Raw genomic sequence first — 10,425 nt, 5'->3', positions numbered from 1 at the left:
GGGCTGCGCAAACTAGGAGTAAAACACACCCACAGGACATTCTCTGATGCCCACCCACACACCACAGATCTCTGCCCAGCGCAAGGACTCTGATCGTACCTTTTTCAGCCTCAATAGCCTCAACTGTGGCTGTACAGAAGTGAGCAGAGGCATGCAAAATGAATGAGAGAGATGAGAAGGGTCATATTGTACAGCAGAAAAGGCAATGATCACGTAAAATATCACAGTATCCCATACTACATCATCATTTACAATTTAACATAATATCCATATTAGAGAGCCCCATCAATCCCCCAATTCCTGACACAGCACAATTTACACACAGCACTATGACAACATCGCTCAGAGCACAGAACACATGGACCTAATATAAACATAGACACCTCAGCACCCATGCAAATGCACTCCAGTATTAATTACCTATTGTGAATTCAGTATTTTGATGGCCTTAGAATTTTTCAACATGTTTATCATATCACATCCATCACAATCACAAGGAAATTCTCTATGGTGAAATTATGATGGCAGAATTGTAGCAGAAAAGCAAACGGAAGATTCTTCCCCCTCCCCCCTCCCATCTAACTGAAACAATTCTCATTATCAGTTGTTCCATAAGATATAAACTAGAAGGGGTCAGTAATGCTTTTCCTGTTGTTTCTAATTCATAAGGCATAGCAAACCTGCAGAAGCTGGTATGACTACAATGAAACTTAAGGGCAGTAAACTTGGTGAATTACTCTAAGTAGAATAGTTCTGTTGCTCTGTTGTTTGTGGATCCTAAAAGGACCCCTCTCATCTATTAGGAACTTCCTTTCTATTCTAACATTGGTGTCCCAAATATCCAAAGATAATAACATCTATAGCCTTTTAAAAAAAGCTATTTATGTTCAGTTTATCATAAACTCAAATCTGCCTTGGTACTAATAGCATGCATTCTCAAATGAAGATAGAAAGGCCAACATACATCTTTTCAAGCCCATCTCCAACTAGAGAGGAATCAAGATAGAACTGAAGTCTTACAGGCATAAATTCCAATTTATTTGATATGGACATACACTTAGGTCATATAAGTGAGAAATGCATTCTTAGTATAGCTTGTCTCTGGCCTATTTGAAGAATCACATTATTTAGTCATACATTTTATAGTCAAACATTCTTTTGGCTCATTTCTGGGTTCAAACTGCATAAAGCACCCACATTGAGAACGAGGATCAAAGACTGCAGAGGACAATATTGCCTGACAACATTTCAAATTCTCCACTTTACCCAAAGTACACACACTCAGAATATTTATAACAATAATGCCCCATCCTTTCTATTTTGCTTCTTCTACAATGAGGGCAATTAGATTTAGAAATAATAAATTTTGTCCAAAGCAGTTATTAATGTGAAAGAAAACTGATTAACCTAAGGAATTAAAGTAGACTAATTAGAAATTCATTGATCTTAACCAGATAGTAAAGTGAGTTGGGGACCCAAAAGAGGTAGGATGAACACTGAATAAAAAAAAAATTAATCTTCTTTAACTGTTAAACTGTATTACAAATCCAAGCAGACATATTTATTGTATACCCACTATACAAATCACCATTTTAAAAAGTCTAGCTCTGTATACCTGGAATATACTCTTTGTATCTTCCCAGACAGAAAACTGGGATAAATGACCCACCTCTACTTGATCAGCCCTACAACTTCTATTCTTCAAAATATGGACTATTTTCTTTACACTGAATGGGAAAAAAAAATGCCTATCAGAATGTTTTAAAGAGCTTATGGTAAAAGAAGTGATTTTATATGAAATATTTCATAACTTGTATTATATATGGTAATAAATTAAAAATAAAACCTGATATCACTATAAGAATTAGTATCTATTTGAGTGCATCGGTAGTTTAAAAGTCTATTAATAAATTTTTCAAATTATGAACTATAACAACATACTTCTGAAATCATTTTAATTTTATATGTAAAAGCCTGTTCTAGATCAAATTATATTCTCTGCTCTTTCGAGAAGCTTCTAAATGCTCCTAATCCCTTTCAGGATACAAAATACATATCACACTCAAAACTGCATACCATGTCAAGCTTGAATGTTTAGAACTGAAAAAAAGGTCATTTGAAGCTTAAACATTAAGCTGGAAAGAGATTTGATAATTGTTAAGTTCTATTTGAAAGGCACTGTTTTTCCTCTGTTTTCAGTTTTATAGGGCAGCCTGACATGGCCTTAGTAAGTTTGTGTACAGTGCTGTCACAAACTGTGTTCCTCAATAATGAAGAAGAATTTGGCATTACTAAAAGAGATGGCCACGTATTTTCCCATATATGTCCTGGTGAAGGTAGCATTATAGGGCTAGCTCCCAAACAAATTTCCAAGAAAATGCACACAAAATATATTAATTCCTCCTCCAAAAGAGTTGTGTAGTTTGTGAAAACACTCAAGAAATATAAATTAACTTTAAGGTTACTGAGAAGGCAATCAGACTTTTCTGACAACAGGACTGAGGTATTAGAATTTTAAAACCTTTTTGCAATACTTAACTCTCACTCACATCAGGGAACATGTCTACTAAAACAAAATATTAGAAAAAAAATTTAACTCACACAGATGCAGCTTCTGTATGAGTTTTGTTATGTGCTTCAAAATGGGTTTATCTTATTATGCTAGGAAAATTGCTCCACACTATCAAGAGCCATCACTGGCACAGCTAGGGAGCTATCCAGTTTCGCAAATTAGACCCCTTAAACTCAGCACTGTCCTGTAACTCTCTCTATGCTGGGAATACAGTCCCTTCAGTAAAACTGTCTTTCAAATCTTCCCTGAAGTTGGGGGTGAGTTCAAAGTTGGAAGACCGAGCTTCAGGATGCATGCAAATTAAGAATGGAGTAGAAGTGCTGAGATGCCAACAAAGCATGTAATTAGCAGGTACTAATTGTGAAATCTGAAAGAAAGGTTTGCTGCAGATACAATGTAAAAGTAATAATACATCCAAGGATAATGGAGAGATGACTGTAGTGGAGATTTATTAAAGTATGAGGCCTTTCAGTTTTCCTTTTCTTTTATGAACAAAAAAGAGAAAGGGTATAACATTTTTCAAGCTACTAAAGTTCATCCTTTTCTATTAACGCTTACTTTTGCTAGTTTTATTGAATGTTTAAGATCTTTGTTTTAGCTAAATTATTTTTAGCTCATTTTGCTAATGTCTATAATATAAAAAATGGAGGTCAAGGAATATAAAGAAAATCAAAGCAGTTTTTCTTTTAATTAAAAAAAAAAAAAAGGAAACCTCATTCAGAACGAAAATTTGAAACTATCGTTTTAAACCATAGCTGTACTTCTCACACACACCAGTGGTGGTAGCAGACAACACACTAACATATAAAATAGAACATGTATAGGCTACAAGTAGAAATTATTTGTCTACAGGAAAAATTTGCTTATTTATTTAGGCATTTATTATGAGACTGAGTGAAATGAGACTGTGAAAAGTCTATCTACTTTAAATTTATTCAAAATTTTAAATTATTTTTTGCTTTAAAAAATTCACTAATTACAACACCAGGAAGAAAGTCAGCCATGACTAAGGAAAACATCAGATCTGTTGCTGCCTATTTTAACAAAGCAATGACCCTTGGAGGGCTGTCAAAAGTGGCTACAATAAAACATAGAAATTAAAGCTATTCCATATCAGATATTTTGCTTTCCAACCACAAGGGAAAGAAATCTAGACTTTGAGTTATTGTGTATACTCTAAAACATTCACATCACTCTCTTCTTTTTAATCTGTAATGGGCTTTCAAAAAGTTAACCCAGTATTTACACAAATATTTACGCCAAAAAAATAAGTTTTTTTTAATATAAAATATTCAATGAGCCAGATTACAGGAATGCTTTAGGTATAATTCTTTTTATTTTCATGCAAAATAAAGGCACACTTAATAACACCCTTTCAATTTTGACTTACAGAATTTAAATTCAACCCCTTATAACAATGACTTAATATCTAATGTTACATTCATGTTCAGAATGCACAAAGTACAGCAACAAATGCAGCAAACCTCAAAACAAGGTGCTACAAAGTTGCTTCTACATCAAAAGACAGACAAGTGTCTGATAGAGTAATTTAATTTAACATACTTTTACAGACATACAGCTAACCTAAAGAAAGACAGACAGATTTAGGAAAGCAGCTACATCTGCAGAGGAAGAAAACAGCATGTTACAGACAGTCAATTATACATAGAACATTTGACAAACACCACAGAAAACAAACTTTGGCATCATTTACCAGGGTACAAAACCTTGCACAAATCTTTTGGCAAGTGAAGTGCATAAGTAAGGTTTGGGGCCCAAGCAGATTGTTAATTCTAAAATTAAGTATCTGAAAATATAAGCATAGTCTAATACAATTACATAAATTAAAAAAATAAAAAATAAGAAACTTGGAATTACATTTCCATTTTAGTAATATGGATATCCTTGATTCACATTCTGAAACTGGGGCTTTTAAAAGAAAAGGGTGCATTAGACAAACAAAAATAAATAAATATTTAGACATTATGATATGAGCTGCTCCCATATCATTTCATTGAAAGCTGAGAGACTGACCATTATTTTCGACTGAAAGGAATACCCATTCTATCAATTTTCTGCCCTGGTCAGGTTATTAGCCAGACACTACCTATCATATAGTATTCTGCCTGTGTCAGCTGCTGAGACAGGAACTAAAAAGCAGAAGGAATTCCCTGCATGCATTATGTGTACTGTTAGCAAAAGAGTGAGGTGTGCCCCAGTCCATCTGAGGCACAGCAAGTTGCATAACATCATTACCACTTTGCAGGGTCTGCCGTCCTCCAGCCAACACTCCACTAGGCAACATCCCTGTGGGAGTCAGGCCCTTGAGTGTCAGCACGCTTTCACTCTCCTCCCTATAGCAAAGAGATATAACAGGTATCAGAGACTTCCAACAAGTTCTTAGTTTAAAAGAGGAGATGGGGCCCAGAGGTAGGCCATGTATATAATTTATGACATTCATTGTTATTACCATATTTTCCTCAATTCCAAGATAAGACATTGTTCCATATTTTAAATATTTCAGTATAAGAGGGTATGCCTTACAACTGAGGCATATGTTGTTTTTTCTGAAAAGATTTATTAAATATATGATGAGATTCATCATCAATGAGAATCATACAATTGAGAAAATATGGTATTTCTATGCTGTAAATTTCAAATGTCTGAGATAACCAGTTTTGCAAATAAATTTAAAAAAATTTTTTTTATTAACATAGGGGTACAGGTCTGTGATTCATCAGTCTTACACAATTCACAGCACTCACCATAGTACTTACCCTCCACAATGTCCATCACCCAGCCACCCCATCACTCCCACCCCCCTCCACTCCAGCAACCCTCAGTTTGTTTCCTGAGATTAAGAGTCTCTCATAGTTTGTGTCCCTCTCTGGTTTCGTCTTGTTTCATTTTTCCCTCCCTTCCCCCATGATCCTCTATCTTGTTTCTCAAATTCCTCATATCAGTGAGATCATATGATAATTGTCTTTCTCTGATTGACTTATTTCGCTTAGCATAATACCCTCTAGTTCCATCCATGTCGTTGCAAATGGCAAGATTCCATTTTTTGATGGCTGCATAATATTCCAGTGTGTGTGTGTGTGTGTGTGCGTGCGCGCGTGCACACGTGTGTGTACATACCACATCTTCTTTATCTCTTCATCTGTTGATGGACATCTAGGCTCTTTCCATAGTTAGGCTATTGTGGACATTACTGCTATAAACACTGGGGTGCATGTGACCCTTCTGAACACTACATTTGTATCTTTGGAGTAAATACCCAGTAGTGCGATTTGCAAACAAATTTTTAAGGAATGACTCATTTATGTGTGCCTTTAAACCTAGTCTTCCTGAATTAACCCTAAGAAGATAATTTGTGGCTCCAACAAAAGGAACATCCTATATGGACGAGCAAGTTCATTAGGAATACTCTAAAAGGTACCTTCTCCTTCTTATCCTGCTCTAATTTTCAAGGTGTAGAACTAGTACGTTCATCACAGAAGGGTAACACATCCTAAAAGTGAGCAATAATAATGACAAGGGTCAAAGACCCTAGTTTTTTTTTTTAACTTTATAGAATCATTTATTATCTTGGACTTATGGTGTTATTAAAATGCTGACCATATTTTCTCAGTCCTCTTCTTCACTTCAGATCTGAATTTTTCCAAAGTTATTACATGTCCATCATCTTTTAAAACTTCATCTTCATTCAAAAGACCCAGGGTTTTTAGGCCTTCTTTGTACTGCACAAATGATATAGTGCCTTTATTTGAAGTGTCCATCATCTCAAACACAGACACAATGTTAGAGTGATCCATAAAGAAAGGAAAAGCCACGCCTGTTATTTTGGCAACTCTCAGTTGTTCCAATAGAGATATTAAATACTCTCTTGGCTTTTCTGGCCGGGAAAAGAGCAGGGCCCTGGTGAGATAGTTCAGCAACTCCATAATCTGATGTTTTTCCAAATAATTCTTGGCCTCCAGCTCCCTGTTGCTGCCCACCTGCCAAAGACCCTAGTTTTAAAGGGACTTGTGTTCCCTTCTTCAATATGTAAATGTACAACTAACTTCTTTATAGGAAGAATGCTACTAAATTGCTTTTAGGTGTCAAACAGGACACTGCTTACAGCAAAGTACAATAAAAGAATTTCTGTAAAGCAAATAGTCAGGAAAATATATCATTACCTGAGAACAGAGAAGACCCTTGCCATCTTGCCAATTGCTCGAATTTTGTTTCTTATGATTTCTTTCCGGGCTGCAGCTGAACCTACTTTCAATGGAATAAATAGAAAAAAAGACTCAAGTTTAGGGCATCCACACTTGCACCATTCTATTAACCTATACCACGCTCATCTTAACCAACACCAAACTCTCTGCCACCAGAAAGCCTCTCACTCCTTCAATGTTTAGCTCGGCCCTGGTCTAATACTGGGGTCTGATACAGACACAAATGAAAAGTAATCCACAAACATTATGACTCTCACACTACTGCTAATCATTAAAATAGCAATGGGAAAGAAACTAGAACCCAACTTGTATCACAAACCAGAGGACCCAAAAAAAAAAAAATGCTAAGAATCCTATAGTCTTTGTTTAATTCTCATGAGGGCCTACGCATGCAGACTAACAAACAAGAATTGGTAATAACTCTGTATAGGCCTCTGTTTAACTATTATAAAAGCCTCTGACATGCAGGCTGGAAATATCCCATCTTACTATGACAGAGTAAGTTCTTTATTCTAAGTGGGTTTAAAAACAATGGTATGAAATAACTACTGTGCAGACGACGCTGAACTAAGGACGATACCAGCATATCAACAATACCACACATCTTAATCTCACGGACTAAATGTCCTCAAGGTCATGCAAATATATACAAGCTCTTACATCCCTAGGTGAGTATGACACAAGGAGAGTGAACAATGAAAAAGATTCCCTAAAAAGCACAGCTAAAGGATCACTCATGTTTCTCTCTAAAGGGTTAGCTGTACTGCCTATCACTGATACAGAAGAGAATATATCAAAATAACTTGATCTTCAGCTGAAGAAAAACTCAAAGTTGTATCTTCCTTCCCTTGGCTTCCAGAAAGAACAACAATCTCAGTCCTGTTATATATAGCAACCAGAATCACTCTGGACCCAAGAGTGTGGTTCCTTAGAGCTGTGCTTCAGCATGATGAAAACACATATAGAAGCACCATGGTTGAGGAGAAAGTTAAGGAAAGGCTAAAGAGACTAGACTAAAAGGGGCCATGGATATACAGAGATCTGAACAACCATAAGTCTTCTGGGCTACAACATCTCATTTAAAATTCAAGCAGCCCCCAAACACTATATAATTAAAAACTAAGATGATGACTGGACCTTACTGCAAGGAAACAGAAAAGAAATCCAATTTCAAAGACAAAAACAAAAGACATATTTTAGAGAAAATAGGTTCCAGGACTATGTTTATGATGCTCTAAAGAGTAATATTATGAGCACTGAAGCTACAGCTTTTGCAAGTTCAAAACTGCGTAGGTACTACGGTACTACACAGCTATTTTTAAGATGCCAAAAATAATTACTAAAAGTCTCAGAATCATAAAACATTAGAATTTGAAGAGACATTAGGAATATTGCAAAGTATAATCTCATTTTAGAGACAAAGAAACTAAGTTTATTAACTGTTTTGTCCAAGGACATAAGGTAAGTCTGATTTCTTTGAATGAATTAAGATAAACATTGTTTTAAAATTGACAGAATTTTAAAAACAGCTAGACTGGGGGAGAGGAGGATGGGGATGGGAGAGGATGGCTGCAATGAGGTACATTTGTATTTTCAGCCTTAATTTATTTATCTGTAAAACTGAATAATATGTAAACTATACTGATTTCAAATTTTAAAAAATCACTGGAATATAAAAACACTATACAAGTCAGGATTTTAAATCAGTCTACAAACACATCATGCATAATATTAAAGTAAATGTCCACAGTAAAATTACTCTGGGGAATAAGACAGACAATCAAACACCCCTAATCATGCAGGGAAAAGTACAAAACATTACAAATAAGCAAAAGAATGAAGTTTTAAAACAAGAGGAATGAAAAAGAGGGAAAAATATTTCCATGCACAGAAAGACAGAAATCTTGGAATATGACTTCTAAAAACATCAAATTCTATCTCAGATAGCACTTACACTAAATTTGCACAAGGCCCAAAAGGACTCTGCATAAATGGTACTCAATGAATGTGCTAACTTACATGGACATGAGGATAACTTATGAAGTCATATTTCAAAACAATATTACTCTGTCTGGTCTGTACCTTTTTTATTGCCATATATGAGCCGTTCTTCAGATGGAGAGTCCAGAAAAAAGGAAGTGAATGATGGAGAAAAGGTGGTTGAGACAAATAAAAAGATAGAGATTTAACTTGGCAGTGGTACTGAAGAATGAATGTAGAAAGAAAGGGAGAAAAATGAAGGCCCTCATATTCGAAATTTGAAAAATGTAGTACTGTAGGATCTGGTGAATAAAAGAGGGATGCCACTAGGTAGAACTCTAAAGGAAAGATTTCTTAAAAGATATGTGTTCAGAAGAAATTATGGACAGAATGACTATAATATTTGATGGAAGTAGACAAATTAGGGACAGAAAAAAAACACGTGAAAACACATAAGACTGATAAAAGACTGTGCAAACAACAATCGCACATTTATATTGATACCCCTAAGGAAATGTGTCACCCATGGGAGTATGTTAAGTGAAGGGTAATGACACAAATGATATACAAACTCATGTGGTTCTTCAAGGACACCAACACTGGCAAAATCTATAGTATACACAGAGAAATGTAGGTAACTTTATCAACTACCTCAGTGGAAAATCTTACCCACTTCGAATAACGGAAAGGCTAAGCCTCCCACACTCCATAAATAACAAGAACACATAATTTCTTGAATCTGAATGTAGAACTTTTGCACATACTCAGGATCAACAGTATGTGCTTTCTGTTCCCAATCCAATCTGGGAGCTTGAGGGACATCTTTTTGCAGAAATAGCAACAGATTGTTTCAAAGCAAGTAACAGTTCTAAGAGTAGGCAGCAGAAATGTTTCATTTGAGCTTTCCATATCTTCCATTCTAATGCAGAGATACATGATTCCATTATAGGAAATGCAAAGTTTTAGTTTAGTAAAACTGTAAAACATGTGGATTATGTATTTCCTTTACCAAACTCAAGACAAAAGATAAATATCTGAAAGAAATAGTATGCATTCTAAATATCACAGAAATCAGCGTTCAGAAATTCTCTTTAATGATTAAATACCTCTAAAAGGAATGCTACTTGCACTTATACATGCAATGTTTACGCAAATTTTTGCCTTTAAAAATAACTCCACATATACATTAAACAATGCAGAATACCAAAGATTATCACTTAAGAAGAAAGTATTATTCCTTTACCCAGTGTCAGCCCTAAATATGCAAAAACTATCTTTCCTTCCTGCCACTGGGATAGCTCCATTCCTGCTCTCTCCCTTTCCCCACAGAGAAGCTAAACTTTTATTCGGCCTCCACAGCAATCCCCATGCCACCAAGTTTTCTTTCTAAGTCAGATTTCTCCCCATGCCCAGCTCATCAGATGGTTCTACTGCTGAGTAGGAAAAGGAAAAGGAGAGGACAAAAGGCATGCTATCGTGGTGAAAGGAAAGGAGAAAAGAGGTACAGAGTTAAGGGAAAGAAGTACGGGAATGTGATTAAGGAAGGGAAATAAACCCAGTTCCAGTAGCTCTTTTCCCTATCCCATCCTAGTATCTATCCTAATCTCCTCCCATTTCCTCCATTCCTCAATTGTCTCCCCAAACCATTCT

General features: G+C 35.6%; 1 protein-coding gene and 1 pseudogene across 5 annotated transcripts in view; both read right to left on the bottom strand.

Annotated features, from left to right (window-relative positions):
- PPP3CB (protein phosphatase 3 catalytic subunit beta) overlaps positions 1 to 10,425 on the bottom strand; it is a 51,997-nt gene that overhangs the window by 3,095 nt on the left and 38,477 nt on the right. For 2 of the 5 annotated variants that reach the window (XM_028109539.2, XM_028109544.2), the window contains exons 11-13: positions 6,754 to 6,838; positions 4,829 to 4,926; positions 100 to 129 (exon numbers count right to left, since the gene is read on the bottom strand). In XM_028109539.2, the coding sequence (XP_027965340.2) occupies positions 100 to 129; positions 4,829 to 4,926; positions 6,754 to 6,838 (213 nt within the window). The remainder of the gene's footprint in view (positions 1 to 99; positions 130 to 4,828; positions 4,927 to 6,753; positions 6,839 to 10,425) is intronic. The other 3 variants (XM_028109540.2, XM_028109541.2, XM_028109542.2) reach the window with 3 other exon arrangements.
- On the bottom strand, positions 6,166 to 6,576 carry LOC114214098 (EF-hand calcium-binding domain-containing protein 10 pseudogene; annotated as a pseudogene).

Source organism: Eumetopias jubatus, unplaced genomic scaffold (genome assembly GCF_037043125.1).
Source record: "Eumetopias jubatus isolate StellerSeaLion01/CBP00866 unplaced genomic scaffold, mEumJub1_p1.0 scaffold_17, whole genome shotgun sequence".
Classification (NCBI taxonomy): domain Eukaryota; kingdom Metazoa; phylum Chordata; class Mammalia; order Carnivora; family Otariidae; genus Eumetopias; species Eumetopias jubatus.
This window is presented reverse-complemented; position numbering and strand designations above follow the sequence as displayed.